Consider the following 16,508-nt stretch of genomic DNA (forward strand, 5'->3'; position numbering starts at 1 on the left):
TGTGATTGTTGTGTGTTGCAGGCAACACTGGATATACTCTGAAGTCATGGAGGATGACCCCCATTCAAAACCCCAGCCATGATGGAGAATGCATACAACAGTGATTACAAACAAATGTATAATGCCACTAAATATGTGTTTGAACAGCTGAAGAGATTATTCCACTAGCTAGGCACATCAGATAAGGTGCTGCAATATGCACTGGACACCTGTATCAAAAGCTTTATGATGTGTACCATTCTGTACAATATGGCACTTCACAAACAGTGACAGCAACAGGGAAATATTCAAGCACAATCCATCATAGCAGTAGGATCAGCAGTGGAAAAGCAGGCTGTAGAGTCTGAAGATAAAGAGGTGGAGGTGGGTGCAATACATCAAAGTACTGGCAAAGAGTTGGCATCTTTTCCATAACTCTGGGCCATGACAAAGGCAATACAGAATAAAATGGTACATGCATTATGATATCAAAGCTATTCAGGGCAGTACATGGACTGACCATATTATGCATCAGACATAACTACATCTATTCAGGTTATTGGGATGGTCTGGGCACCATAATAATCACTTACACAAGTGGTTGGGGAACACAGACACAGTTGAAAGCATTACTATACTATGGGGTACAATCATGATATGTATATTGGGTAGCCAGGCACTCTGACAACATATTTTGGGGAGTCAGAGATCACATCTTTAATAATGGAGTTGAAATATCATGTCACAACTGCTGGCAATGTCCAATGTGAAGGCCTGCAGACTCAGAATTTAGTGAAGTCTGTGGTAGGTGCAGAACCACAGGACTGCAGTGTGTGTGTGTGTGTGTGTGTGTGTGTGTGTGTGTGTGTGTGTGTGTGTGTGTGTGTGTGTGTGTGTGTGTGTGTGTGTGTGTGTGTGTGTGTGTGTGTGTGTGTGTGTGTGTGTGTGTGTGTGTGTGTGTGTGTGTGTGTGTGTGTGTGTGTGTGTGTGTGTGTGTGTGTGTGTGTGTGTGTGTGTGTGTGTGTGTGTGTGTGTGTGTGTGTGTGTGTGTGTGTGTGTGTGTGTGTGTGTGTGTGTTGTGTGACAGAATGTGCATGTGTGTATGCATGTGTGCATGTGCGCGTGTGTGTGTACATGTGTGCGTGTGTGTGAATGTGTGTACATGTGTGTGCCTGTGTGTGTAGCATATTCCCATCCACCTAACATCTGGACCCTGCCATGGACAAGCTCTGTTCAGCTTGCAGTGGCAGACATGTGGATGGTTGGCATGTGTTTCAATGAAGCAACTATGGACATCACATTTCTCACGAAAGTACTCAGCACCAACAAGTGGCTCCCTCTATACCATGTCAGTGTATAGGCATTGAGCATGGTCACAGAACATACTTCCAGTGTCTACAGTGCTACTGACAGCTGCTTTCTATGCATGGGTCACTGACTTACACATCCATTGATTTATGATAAGTACCTTACTGCAATTAGGGAGTTATCTTGAATCAAGGTGGTTTCCAAACCCCCTTGCCTCTCCCTGAGGTGAGTCTGTGCACATCATAGACCAAGCAGATGTAGATGTAAGAGGCTGGGTAGCCAAGGGACTCATGGATACCCCCAGGTGGTTCTTACAGTCACTAATGAGCTGCCCTGCACCGTTGTTGTTGTGATTTTGGCCTATACCTCTACAGGGGCTACAGTGTTGGTGTTGTTCAGAAGACCTATCATGGTAGTAATATAGACAGTGCCACTGTAGCATTAGACTGTGTCATGTGTGTGTGGCCATCATTCTTAGCCACAGAAGACCTGTGAGCATATGACATGTGCTTCCCTGTTGCCCTGGTCCCTACACCAGTAAAACTGAAGCACTCAGACATATGCCTAGAAAGACCCTTATTGACCCCTATGTTACACAACATATGTGTAAGGTATATGGACACATATGTACCTTGACTTGTGGGCTGTTGCAAGTGCAGCCCAGAGATACATAAAAAGACAGATATGCTGAAGGTCTTTGGGGAATCAATCCCATCACATATGCAGTGCCCTGAACCATACAGACATTTGCAGAGTAGTACTAACCTGGTGTATCTCCTACTGGCACTCAGGTTGTTGTTGCTATCCCACTTCTGTCCATTTCCCATTTATGAGGGAAGTCTACCATCCACATATATAGCAGTAGAACTATTCCATCTATGTGAGACATTTCTGTGTTGATGGTCCAGCCCTGTGGTGGGCATGTCCTTGGCTATGTCCTATGCCTTGTTCTTTGCATGGAATATCATAAAGGCTACCCTTCACCACAACAGTTCCATACCCATAGCATTCACAGGTTGTGCTGCTCCCTGCTACACTTAGTCCTGATACTTCTTGTCCATAGCACCTTTGCCCAGGATGTGCATGCCTATCTCCGTAAACATTTTCATCCCCAACCTTGAATAATGTCTGCTCCTGTTAGCCTTTCACTCTGGTGCCAATGCCCATAAACTACAATGTGCAGAAAATAATATCTGAAGATTTGTAACATAAGTAGACCCATACAAATGTCACCGTAATCAAATGAAAAATGTTAACTGGTTACCAACAGAATGCCCTATTTTATTTAAAATTCTTACATTGGGCCACTATCCATTCAGGGTCAAACATACAATCTCAGGAACAACCCAGATGATGCTACTTCACTAGAAAGGTCACCATTTAAAGCTAATTTCAGAAAAAAGACATTGTCCAGGTTGAGGGCACTCACGTGGAAACATCTACCAGTTGAAATAAGGAAACAATAATCACTTGCTAGCTTTAAAGCTAAGTTGAAGAAACATCCATTTAATGAAACCAAAAATACATGTTTCCAGGATAAAATATTATACAATGTGTGCCTTAAGGCTGCATAGGTTGCCTAAAAATCATTTTAGCAAATATATACCAGCAAGACATTGTCACTATGATACAATATTTCTCAACTGTAAATACAGTACAGTCATGTATGTAAACTTATAACAGTAGATGTTTGGATAATCACTGCTGCAGTAGCCTAAGCTATACAGCTAGATCCTGCTAAGGACATAATAGACTGCCAGCTTATAAATTTTCAGGGCACCTTACACACACCCAAACTGTTAGTCAGCTTAAACTATGCTGACTAAAAGACAGATTTGCATGCCACGCTCTTTAGTGTTTTCCTGCAATAGAAGGGAGCACACCTCTACAGGCTTTCAAGGATCGATGGTTGGCTAATGTTGTAGAATTATTAGGCAAATTAAGTTACCTTCAAGAAAAAATTCCACTTTACTTTATATGACAGAAAATATAACTTGTCCCAGCTTTAAAATTATTATTTTTCATAAAAAGTATTTTTAATGATTGTCATGTGACATTTAATTACTTTTATACCATTTACACCAAAACTTGTTTAACAGTCGAGAAATGGCTTCTACATCGATGCCTCATCCTGAATCCCGAAAAAACAAAACTGCTATTATTTACTGCCACCCGCAGGGCCTCCCCACTTAATTTTACTGTGACATCAAGCAATGGTACTATTATATCTCCTGATTCTACTACTAAACTTCTTGGGGTTCTAATTGACAACAACTCCACCTTTGATTCCCATATTAGCAGTACTATAAAAACAGTCAACAAAAAATTAGGATCCCTATACAGGATTAAACCCTTTTTGACACCACTAGCCAGGACCACCATTGCCCGTACCCACAATCTCTACCTTTCTCAATGCCTCACCTATATATATACGAAACTATGTAAAAACATCCTCAACAAGCTTGCAATCTCCTACAATAATATTGCCAGATTTGCAACCAGGTCAGCCTTCAGAGTCCACCATTGTAATAATCTTAAGAGGCTAGGATGGCTAGAATTGCCAAATATAATACTATTTAACCAGTTAACAGTTGCCCACAAGATCCTGTACCAACCTACTAACACACCAATACTTACTAACTTAATCATCCCCTATAGCAACCTCAAGACCCTACCCTCATCAAATAAACTACTTGTTCAAATAGGTAAAGTTAACAATTTGGCTGGTGACTCCTTGTTCGCTAATACTGTGGGCAAAACCTGGAACTCCTCCCAAAAGACCTAACCACCCTTACCTCTACAACACTATTTAAAAGCAAATTGAAGCCATACCTTAAAATCACAGTGGCTATGCCCTTGTTCTAACCCTAACTACCTCAATTATCTCAGGGTACTAATCACCATACCTGTATTAACTAGTTACTTTTCTGTTAACTACTAAGAGAGTGTATAAGCTAGCTACTTTTTCTGTTAACTACAAAAAGAGCTAAATATTTGAATGGCTAACCATAGCTGAAATGTACCATGATTCTGTTTACAGAAATGTAACAAAATCTAATGAATGGGATAATTATCTGTAAATTTAGCTGCATTTGTAAATGTCACATAGTATAAATGATAGTGTGTTTTTGTTGGAGCTTTTCTTCCCGGGCCTCTACTGAAAATGGACATATATCCAGTTGGACTAGCCCAGTCAACAAATGTAAAATAAAATAAAAAAAAGTTATACAGGAGCTTTACTTTTCAACGTGTGTGGTAAAAAGTTGTTACAACTTATTTTAAATTATTTTTTCTTAGTGTTTAATTTACTTTTAGGGGCTGGGGTAAGTGTTTAAGTGCTTTGGGGAACATGTATAATAGTAAGTATTTTTCATTACCTGTATTTATCTTTTCTTTCATTCATTGTAATGTGTAAATATATGTATTGGGATGTTTCTCTTTTTCATGTTCCTTAGAGCTCAGGTTGTGGCTGTAAAAGGGATGAATGACCAGCCCACCAACCTGGTTATCAATAAATAAAGAAAGAAAGTATGAAGAGGGCCAACAGTAACACTTTCATTCTCCTGGTCTTTGTACTTTTCCAGCCAATGCATTTTTTTAGCGGTTCTTTTTACGCCATGCACACGAGCGAGTTACAAGTCAGTGGTTGTTGCTATCCCACCTATGGCTCCTGGCTTGGCTCCATTTTCCTACTCTGCAGTTATGTAGCAGTTCCATGTACCTCTGCACAACCTCTTCCCACATGTACAATGTGCTGCAATGGCCATGGACTCCCTACTCCCTCCCCTCCTGTTCCTGCTTATTGATATTATACAGTGATATGCACACCCTGTTATTCCATTTCCCTTGCAATCCATTGCTATGTCTAAACCTATGTATAAAGACCTTCATTGCCCTTTGTGTTATGTCATTCCTTATTTGCCCAGTGCCCATGGTCTGCATCATCATCACAGCTGGAAGTGACAGTGCCATGCCATGATGTCGTGTTCCCCTTCACACATAAACAGGTGAGTATACTCCTGGGTTACTTTACCAGATAGGTTTTCTGTCTTCAGTATTTTTATATGTTCTTCCAGAGAACTCATACATACAATCCTATATTCTACTGATTTTTGTCTTTAAGCATTCTTGCACAAAATGGTACCCAAGATAAGTATTATTTTAATAAGTATAATTTATTTTAATAAGTATAATTATAATTATAATTTTAATAAGGGGCTAATAAAATAGTAGCTATGAGTCAGTTTAGTGCCACTGTATATGAATTGCATTTGGAATATAATGTGCTACCCAACCCAGCCAGTGGTAGCCACAGTCTATATGGCTCTATGAAAGTATGTGTTGAGCAAGCTCATGCATACAGCATGCCTGGAACCATAGTGTTACAGCACTGCAGTACAAATGTTTGGTAACACCTTGTTTCTGAACTACAGTGTACATCACATAATGTATAAACATGTGTCCACTTATTCTTCAACTGGACCTGTGTAGTGACATGCCTTCTTCAATTGCTGTGAACTGCAGAGATCCAGCTTAGTATGCTAGGGATGGCAAGATGTTCTTATTCTTCTTGTACAGGTATTTTTCTGAAGACCTGTTGGGGAGGTATGATAGCCTCCTGTGCAAGGTGGACACCTATCATGAGTTTTCCAGAATGGTCAAGGACATCAATATATCACAGGAGGTGGCAGAGACACACTCTCTCTCTCTCTCGCTCTGCCTCTTAGAAGCAGGGTATATATGCTATGTGTTGCACCCCAATATATAACTGCCACAGTAGATATGACATATTTGTGTACTACTGTGTTCTCTTTTTCTCAACCTTCTGCAGGTCTAGTTGTGGTGTAGGTTGTGGAGTAGAAGCAGTTGCCTCAGCATGGCCCAGCTGATGCCCCTGGCACTGGGTCAGCTATGGTCACTGGGTATAACTCTCAATAGAGGTGTGGAAGTCACACTGCTGAAGGAGGCACTGAGGGATTGCTGGTGGCATCTGTAGTCAATTCCTCAGAAAAGAGCTGAGGCTCCTGTTCTGACAGTGTCAAAGTATCTTCCAGTTGTGGAGTCTAGTGTTATCTGGGGTGCATCAATAGCTGGACATCAACTTCAGCCAGTGTGATATCTAGCTATGGTGGCCTTTCTATTCCTGGTGCTATCTCCCTTACTGTGTCATTCCCCATACCTTGTTTGACTTCCAAACCTCCCTATCACCACCTGTCCACCCTCTGTCAATCTGTGCCCATCCATGCTTGTCCCCCAGTTTTGTGAGTATTTCACCCTTGTTTGTCTGTGTCTGTATTTTAGGTTTACCTTTCTGCTTCTGCTGCCTTTCATTCGCTTTCCCTTCTTGAATAATTTTACTGTACTCCACCAGCTCTTCTTCTTCATATACTGAAGATGTATCTCTTGCTTTCTTTCTGGTCCACGAACTTAGACTGACCTTCCCCAGCCAACTATCAGACCTTATGATTAACCTTGCTCATTTTTCTCTGCTTGATATATTCCCTTTCCTACTGTCCTATCTCCCCATTCCCACCCCATTTCAATGATGAACATGGCTGGCACTTTGCTCTGCTGACCTGCCATAGACTATCTGTAGTGGCATCTATGTGGCACTTACTTTTGTGCTTGGAGAAACATGAACTATACCATAGTAGCCTGTCATGGCCACGAAATCCACCACTATAAATAGCTCACGTCTGTCACCTTACTCCTGTACTGTGCCAGCTTAACCCCGCTCTTCCCTGTAATGTGGCCATTCTGATTTACTGTGCAGTCATTTTCTCAGTATTATGATGCCATACTGGCCCTAATACATATCTGATTAGCTTTGGACCACAACACACTATCTGCCCCATACCATTTACCACTGTCCAAGTACACTGTGCTTATTTGTGAATCCCAGCCTGAATATTTTTTAACTTATGTACTACCAAATATTTTAACTGTATTAAACAGAAAAACATGAGCATTTCAAACTGCAAATTTCAAAGTTCTGGACATAATTACACTCACCTTGAAAAGAGTCACTTTAATCATTCTTATATGGATTTTTCTGAGAAAGAGAAGGTTGATGAGGTTTAATTTGTTTGTCTAAGGGACACCGATGGAAGATTTTGATTTTCTGTGTAAGCATTTCTTTGGAAACTGTGCAATTTTTACAAAAAGGTGATACTGCTAGATTTTAAGCTTCCTGATAGGATGCTGTAATTTTCCCTATTTAATACAATGGATTAATGCAGCCAACAGTGGGATTTGCCAATCAAAATACTGTACGTATATGGCGGGAATGGTTTACTATCATTTGTGTGAATGACATTCTGTCGGCATGTATGCTGCTGAAAATCAGAATGTCGTGCACAAAATGAAAAGTGTATGGGATAGTCAAACACACTTATGCGAAATGTGATATGTCATATAGGAGCTTGATTTACATCAGCTCCTATACGGCTATCACGTGATGTTTTCAGTGACAATGTCGACTCAAGTGTGTCGATCATTTGGGTCGACATTGTGTAGGAGTGGAGAGTTGGGTTTTGGTGTTTATTTTCGTTATTGCAAACGGCAAATGTTTTGCTTTTCGCAATAATGATAGTAAACCGGCAGGAACACCCAAAACATGGGCTTTAACATTCATCAGTATGTCTTCTAAACTCAGCCAACACAACTCTAAATGAACACTGACATTGCTGGTCTAGACATAGCATCTGTGGAGTCACAAGAACATCTTAAAGTATGAAAGAATACCCCTTAAGCAGTTCTAGCTAATTGAAAACTACATTTTCAACTTTTCCTTGGAATTTGGTATACTGTTTAAAATAGTTTGCATCTGCATCATAAAACAACATATGGGTCAAATAAATGCTGACTGTAATAGTCAAAGTACTTGAAGTGTATACTATTTTGCCAAACGTGTCCAACAAAATCCACATTCTCTGTAAAAGAAGGGCATCCTCACAAGTACTGGCTGTTTCTCAGAAAAATAAGGTGGTCTAGCCAGGCCTGCTGGGTGACTTATTCATAGTAATTAACATAAGCAGATCAGGTATGCGCAAGGGCAATGAACAAACTTGTCTAGGCATGATTCAGAGTCAGTAACTGCCTTTAAGTGCAGCTGTTAGAACCAGACTGAAAAAATATGTAAATGAGGGAATAATGGGATGTAAATGAGAGAAATGTGAAAAACCTGCAATTGTCATATGCAAATAAGGTGCTCATCCTGCCTTTATGAAATTCATAGCTGCTTTTTGATACTCAGGTGCACTATGCACAGATGGGTTACAAAAAGCAAATCCATACTTCTTCTCTCCACTATACATTATGCAAAGATGCTTACTTTCACTGCCAATCTAGCTGTATTCTGCTGCGAGTTGATTGTTTTGGCTGTGGCAAAATCTGGAGAGCAAAGCAGCACTCGTAAGCCTAAGACAAGAATTAAAAGTTATGTACTCACCATAACTAGGCATCTGTGCTGTCCATTTTCATTCTTCTTCAACATATGGTTTTGTATCCAATCCTCGAATCTGACTCATCCAAATATTCCAGAATTCGGATCCAACTCTCGAGCTCCTCCCCCTACCCATAGTGCCCTATTCCATCTCCATTACCTCAGACTGAGTTTGTTGTCATATGTCCCTATATTTAAACAGAGACAGGTATAGCTGACAGAGAAAGGAAGGACTCAACCCAGAACTGTGGGTTCCAAATACAGTCCAATAGGTCTCTACAGACCAAATGGATGGGGGATGGATTAGAGGGAAGTTGAGGAAGAATGAAAATAGACAACACAGATGCCTAGTTATGGTGAGAACATAACTTTTAAATTTGATGTTGTCCTTTTCATTCTTTCTCAACATATGGGACAGAGTCCCCAGATACTATGATCTTGGGTGGCCTTCATGGAAGGATATTCCGGAGTACCTCTAAATCAAAGGTAGCTCTGCTCCTAGAAATAATATCCAATTTGTAATTAGTAACAAAGGTATTAGCATTGGACCATGTATCTGCAGCAGAAATATTATCAATAGATGCCCTTGACCAAAAAATAGATGAAGCAGCCATTGGTTGGTTGAATGAGCCTTGGGAGGTTTAGGTAAGGTCATGCTTTGTTGAGAATATATCCAAGAAATACAGTCTGCAATCCATTTGGCTAGAGTGACTTTAGAGTGGAAAATCCAGCCCTTTTTGGTGAAAAAGAGACAAATAGTTGATCTGATTTTCTAATTTGGTTTTGTTCTGTGAAGATAAGAACATAACTGTTTGTGTACATCAAGGAGATGTAGCATGTACTCTCCTTTATTTGAAAATTTGTAAAGAAGACTCGTAAATGAATGGATTGTTTAATGTTAATTTCAGAAGCCACTTTAGGTAAAAAAGAAGGGTTAGTCAGTAAGGTAACCCTGTCTTTATGAAAAATTATGTAAGGTGTTTTTGAAGAAACAGCCTGGAGTTCAGATATTCTCTTTGTGGAAGTAATAGCTACTAAGAATAATGTTTTCCATGAAAGGAATTTTAAATCAGTTTTAGCTGAGGGTTCAAAGGGTTTCTGAGTTAGACCTTGTAGCACAACTGTCAGATACCAAGGTAGTGAGGCATCCTTTATCAGAGGTCTTAGAAGAAAAATACCCTTCAGAAAGGCCTTGCATAATTTAGATAATGTCAGAGAATAATTTCTGTTCCCTGTGTGAAAATTAGAAATTGTTGCTAGTTGAAGTTTAATTGTAGAGAAACTTGCTCATTCCTTAAACAGAGTTGCCAATAGTTGAAGAATCACAGAAACTGGGGCAGAGAAAGGATCAAGCTCATTACTCAGAGCCCAAAGTGAGAATCTTTTCCGTTTGCTCTTATATACATTTTTGGTAGATTCTTTTAAAGAAGCCAAAATAATGTCACATACAGGGGAAGACAGCCTAGGTCATCTAACCATAATATCCATGGAGGATAACGAAGGTGAGACCAAAGGAAGGGGAACCATACTTGCCAAGGCCAGAAAGGGGCAATGAGGATTACTGAGCTCTTCAGCCAACTTGCTTTCTGCAGAAATTTATGAATCATGGGAAGAGGGGGATAAGCATAAAGGAGACCAGAGGGCCAAGTGTAGACTAGAGCATCTCTCAGTGACTCTCTTAAGGGGGGAATAAGAGCAAAGTACCTGCTGCACTTGTTGTTGTGGGGGGTTGCAAGGAGGTCGCAGCAAGATTGGCCCCAATGATAGAAGATCATTGCTGCCACAGACTGATTGAGAGTCTACTCATGAGGCATCAAAATGGACCTGCTTAGTTTGTCCAATAGTAGGTTGGCTTTCCGCAGAATGTGTGTCACAAAAAGAAAATGGTCTGATGAGATTACCCATTCCCATACTCTCATGACCTCTCTGCAGAGGGTATAAGATTGAGTTCCTCCTTGTTGCTTGATGTACCAGACTACAGACGTGTTGTCGGTCTGAAATGCAATAGTCCCTAGAAGGAGAGCATCTTGAAAAGCCTGCAACGCAAGTAGGACTGCTATCATCTATAGAACATGATATGCAAATTGGTCTCTATGGGGGACACAGTAAAAAGCACTTTAAAACTCTTTGCCAGCCCCATAAAGTAAAATAAACACAATTTCTCCATAGAAAAATGTTTTTCAGTTACTTTAAATAGCTTTTAAACCGATAGGAAAAAAACAGTGTTCCCATTTATAAGTACAGTATAGTCTCATGACAGTCCTTTAAAACAGAAACTTCTAGCTTTAAAATAACTTTTCTGAAGGGGAAAGTATTAGTAATAAACAAAAATGTAGAATGGAAGTTTTTTTTTCCCCAAAGGGAACTTATCTGTCCAGCAAAGGAAGAGCACAAGCAGACCATTGATCCTTAAAAGCCTCAGAAGAGCATACTCTTCAGCAACAGTAAAGCTCTGGAGGGCTTGGTGCCCAAACCTGTCTTTTAGTCAGCTTAGCTTGAGCTGCCAGACAGTTTGGGTACGTGGAAGTACCTGAAGCTTTGGAAGCTGGCCAGCTGTTATATGCTTGGCAGGATATAACCTATATAGCTTATGCTACTGCAGCAGTGATCAACATGAAAAACAACTTGATGTTCTATTAACTTTTTAAGTGAATTAGAGTAATACATAAACATTGTCCCTGATTTTGGGCCTTTGTTCAGAATTCTTGAACAAAGAAGTTGCAAGGCATAACTGTGGTTTGGTGTTCCCTCAAACATGTCACAAATTGGGCCCCAAATTTGCTAAGGCTGTCCGTGGAATGAGTTACTAGTAAGCTTCACATATTGAATTGTGTTTTTGAGTTCCTCATAACTATAAGTAACAATTTAATTTAGCCAGCCTCATTTTCTAAACTTGGTATTATCTTGAAATGTAGATGAAAGTAAACAATCTGGGGAATTGAGTCAGAGAGAAGAATGTTGTTGAAACAGTGTCTTACAAAGAAAATTATAACAGAATTTTGAAAGGTGAAACCAGCCTAATCATATTTGTGTGTTTAGAACATTATTCCTCTAGTCTGCACAGCTTTAAAGATCTGTATGGAAAGGTTCTACTGCTGTAGACAATATAAAGTAATCAGAAGCCAAAGATGCAACTGCATACAGCTATGAAGTCAGATGCCCTTTCTGATTATTGAGTTTCCTTCTTGACTACAGGCAAGCAACACTTCAATTGTTTGTCTCATTACTCTACAAGCAGCAATCATTCTATATTAATTTTAGTGTATGCTACAGATAAAAATTCAAGAACAATTTTGAAAGAAGTATATTTTTTATTGTATTAGGCAAGGCAATGTCTGAAGCAAACAACAAAGCACAAAGCAACAATACACAACTATGTCATTACTATTATTTTGCCTTGTACACAAATATATAGTGAATCAGTTTTACCTTTGTGCAGTTTCTAAGGTGCGATCCCAGTCTTGCTGAGCTAAACATAACTTCATCTTTAAAATAAGTGCAGGCAGAAAATTTGGGGAAACTGCTATAATCTGGTTAGCATTGTCCAAAGCTGTTGAATAGTTCTGCTGCATCATGAAGTACTTTACCTAAATATTTAAAAAATAGTAATTTACAAATGTGATAGAGTTAAAAGCTCAGTGTACCTTTTCAATGCATTTCAGTTCTTAAAGCACATTATACAATAAGGTCTGCACCTTTAAAATGGAGAAAGTGATACTGCCAAGGGCATCTAATAAAACAAAGTTCATATTGTCCTTAGACAACTGTCAGGAGGAGTAAAGCACCCCAGTCTTGCTGAGCTAAACATAACTTCATCTTTAAAATAAGTGCAGGCAGAAAATTTGGGGAAACTGCTATGATCTGGTTAGCAAGACTGGTATGTAAATATCTAGTTAATGTATATTTATTATCCAGTATTTTCTAGTCTACATCCTTGAAATGCTGACTCAAGAAAGATATAAATTATTTTCAATTATGGAAAACAGTGGCTGCTTCCATAGCCAGTGGCATAAAAGCCACTTCAGTAACTTGAATGTCACACAAGTGTCCTCACAAACAACAAAGTTAAAAAAGACAGCTACACAAGGAATTCAAGTTATATGAGAATTATAAACTCTTGCAATAGTATATCACAGGACTTTCTATGTACCTTCACCAGTTAGTCACCAGCCAGTTTTTTTCCAATGGTACATATATCCCTACACAATGAGGTAATGAACACCTCATATTTAAGTGTCCTTGCCATAAGCTGGTAAGCCATTATAAAAATAATACAGTTGTTGAAGTAAATTTGCCATAACAGTAGATGTTCTAAAAAATTGCTGTTGCATTAATTTCTAAATTATACAATAACTCTTGCACTTATGTTAAAATAGGTTATTTTCTTTCTAATGCATTTAAATTACAAAAAGCATGAAACACCACTACGTTTTGCATTAGTTATGGAACCCTTTGCTAATAGTATTAGAGCCAATAAGAAAATCAATGGTATCAAAATAAAAGTAGCTTTCAAACTAAAGATTCAACTTTTTTCTGATATTTTACTAACAATAGGAAATACAGAGAATTCATTAAAACATATAATCAGTTCTTGGAGTCATTTTGAAGAAATTTGAAACTTAAGATTTAATCATAAAAAACACAAGTACAGTATATAAAAATAATAAAAAAAAATCATACAAAAATATTCTAACTTCACTTGGAATAGCAATCAAATGAAATACCGTGGTATAACCATTAAGTCTAATAATTTTATGTTTAGTTATAAATTGGAACAAATTCTTCTTAAGCATGAAAAAAATGATTAATGCTTATTACGACAGTAATTCTCCTTAAAATATGTTATCTTTAGTAGTATCCGCACCAAAAAAAAAATAGATAAAGAAGATAAAAATTATTCTATATAATTTTTGGGGCATCTTAATGAACCAAGAGCTTCCTTCAATTGGAACAGAAAAGGTTGGGATAATGGTGGAATAAGATTCCATGATATTCAATTGTAAAAGTTATAGCATTGTGGATAAATTCATCTTATGATTCAAAATGGCAACAATTACATGAAGAAATATTATTAGTAAATACATATAGCACAATCAGTCATAAACAAATAGCCCCTAATATTTTTATCTGTTTTTTAAAAGGTTTTTGTGTAAATGGAATCCCTCTTCTCAAATTCCCTATTTAAATAACATCAGTTCCTCTTTCCAAAAGTTCACATATTCTCACTATTGTATCAAAGATTTAATATTTTCTGTGTTTCCAATTGCATATACAAATGACTGCTTAGAAACTCATAACTTCAACAAAATGCTAGTATTGAAACAACAAAGTAAGTTAATTTATTGGCATCGATTCCTAAATGGCACCAATATCTATACTATTGAAAATTTAAGGTCCAAATACAATCAAGATTCTGAGAATTGGTTAATTCTCCAAATATTTACAGACTTTGTGAACACAGAGATTAATAAGATATTTAACCTAGAAAAGAAATTGCTGCAAAATTATTGCATTTCTTGATAAATATCAATAATAATGCAATGTAAAAAGTAAATCATATTTGTTACAAATTTATAAAATTCTTAGATTTCACATATTTAGACAATTCCTATCAGAACTACTCCTCAAACATGAAGAATTCTCTGAAGAATACAATAAAATAATATTAAAATCTACAGATAAAACTACATCTTCATTATACTGGAAAATCTTCACTTGAAAAAGGTTGGATTAGAAACCCACAGGTCATGGAAAAATGAAAATGACATCATATTCTATTGTTATGGTAAGTTTACTCACACAACTGTACTGTGTTCAATATTAGATCACTGTTTCAGTGGTCTAAGCTATTTGGTAGATTATCATATTTTAGGAATATATAGAGAGACAAAAGAATCCAATAATCCTGGAGAATGATCCTAGCAAAGCATGTTCTGGACCCGGAAAGGAATCCGGTTAGTAATGCTTTGTGAAAGTATGTACAAAGGACCATGTTGCTTCCTCTAGAATACTTCTAGAGTCCACCCCTTTCAAAAAAGCTACACAAAAAGCCAAATCCCTGGTGGAGTGGGCCCTAATCCTGCCTGGAAGTGGCTTGCTATGGTGACAATAACAAAAAGAAATAGTGTGAGACAACCATCTAGAAGTTGTCTGCTTTGACACTGATTGTTTTTTTTTTTTCTCACCTTCATAGGAGACAAATAGCTATTTGTTTTTCCTGAATGATTTTGTTCTGTCCAAGTAGTACTAGACCTATTATTTCCCCCTTATTTTTAGGTTATGGAAAAATACAGGGAGACTAATAGACTGGTTCAAGGAAAACTCTGAAAATTACTTTAGGCATAAAATTAGGATCTGTTGTCAAAGAAACCCTATTTTGTGGAAAAAAGGGGTAGGGTTGACTCACCACAAGAGCTTGTAACTTGGATACCCTCCTAGTAGAAGCCACAGCAACAACTAATGTCAAGAGTATCAAATCAACTTGATGAGCTGGTTCAAATGGAACAGGAGTTAGTTTTACATGCAAAACGTTAAGATCACAAGGAGTAGTCACATAATTTCTAGCTGGATGAATATGTAAAATCCCTTTAAAATTGCTTGTCTTAAAAACAGACAGAAAAGGGACTCTAAGGGCAAACAAACAGGGTCAACGGAAAGATGAAACATAAACCCAGCATATTAGTCATAGGAGACACCATTGTGAGACACAAAGATGTGCTCCTCACCAGGCTGGATAAGGCAAAAGTCACGGTTAGTTGTTTATCAGGTGCCAGAATCTGCCAAATCACCCATGGGGTCTATATCGGAACATCGAAACGGCAGAATATCGAATGCCGTTACATCGAACTGGTTACATTGAACCAGCAAAACATCGAAAGGCTGTCAATGACAGCTTACAATGGGGACATAACGCAATAAGGCTGTAGGGAAGCCCCCCTGCACCCCCCACACCCCCGCTACTTAAATATACCAACTCTGAGATCGCGCTACAGTGCAGGAAATGGAAATCTTCCATTTCCGCACTGTAGTGCAATCCCCGGAGTGGAATATTTAAGTGGCAGGGGGTCTGGGGGGTGCAGGGGTCTTGCCCCCTCCATGTAGTAATTTCTTTTTAACATTCACTCCACATATGAGTGACTTTTGCCATTTCGATGTTATGCTTTTCGATGTAAGCATTTCGATGTAACGGCATTCAATATTTTGCCGTTTCGATGTTCCCATATACACCCCCACCCATGTACTCAAGTCTCTCAACAACAGGTACTGTTATGACTCTGTCATGGTCCATGTTGGTGTGAATGACTTGAGATGTACCTCCCTGGATTATATGAAGAGACATGATCGAGCTCGCAGAATATGTGTCCCAGGCAGGTATGTTCCTAACCTTAAGTAGCATTTTACCGCAGAATGATGCCTCAGTACAAACAGAAACTAATTGACTTTAACATTCAGCTTAGTTTCTGGCATCATTCCAAGGGGATCCAGTACCTGACAGCCTGGGAAGACATAATCAACAGACCACGATGCTTTGCCAGAGATGGCCTGCATCTGTCTCCATTTGGATTCAGGCTTCTGGCAAAGGCTCTTGCCTCACCCATAGTGCCTTTTTTTAGGCAATGCCATGAGGTCAAAACTACCAACATGAAAATTTAATCAAAAAGCAAATTAGAGGTCATGCTGCTAAACACTAGGAGTCTAAACATGAAAATGCACTCATTGCAGGCATTCTTAACTCTGGAAGATGGTGACATCGTGCAGTCAACAGAAACCTGGTTTA

General features: G+C 38.5%; 1 protein-coding gene across 1 annotated transcript in view; it reads right to left on the bottom strand.

Annotated features, from left to right (window-relative positions):
• LOC122798197 (tetratricopeptide repeat protein 21B-like) overlaps window positions 1–16,508 on the bottom strand; it is a 1,733,894-nt gene that overhangs the window by 1,200,219 nt on the left and 517,167 nt on the right. The window contains exon 6 of the mRNA XM_044066946.1: window positions 12,161–12,318. Coding sequence (XP_043922881.1) covers window positions 12,161–12,318 — 158 coding nt within the window. The remainder of the gene's footprint in view (window positions 1–12,160; window positions 12,319–16,508) is intronic.

The sequence above is a fragment of the Protopterus annectens genome, chromosome 3.part1 (genome assembly GCF_019279795.1).
Source record: "Protopterus annectens isolate FY-2018-M chromosome 3.part1, PAN1.0, whole genome shotgun sequence".
NCBI lineage: Eukaryota > Metazoa > Chordata > Ceratodontiformes > Protopteridae > Protopterus > Protopterus annectens.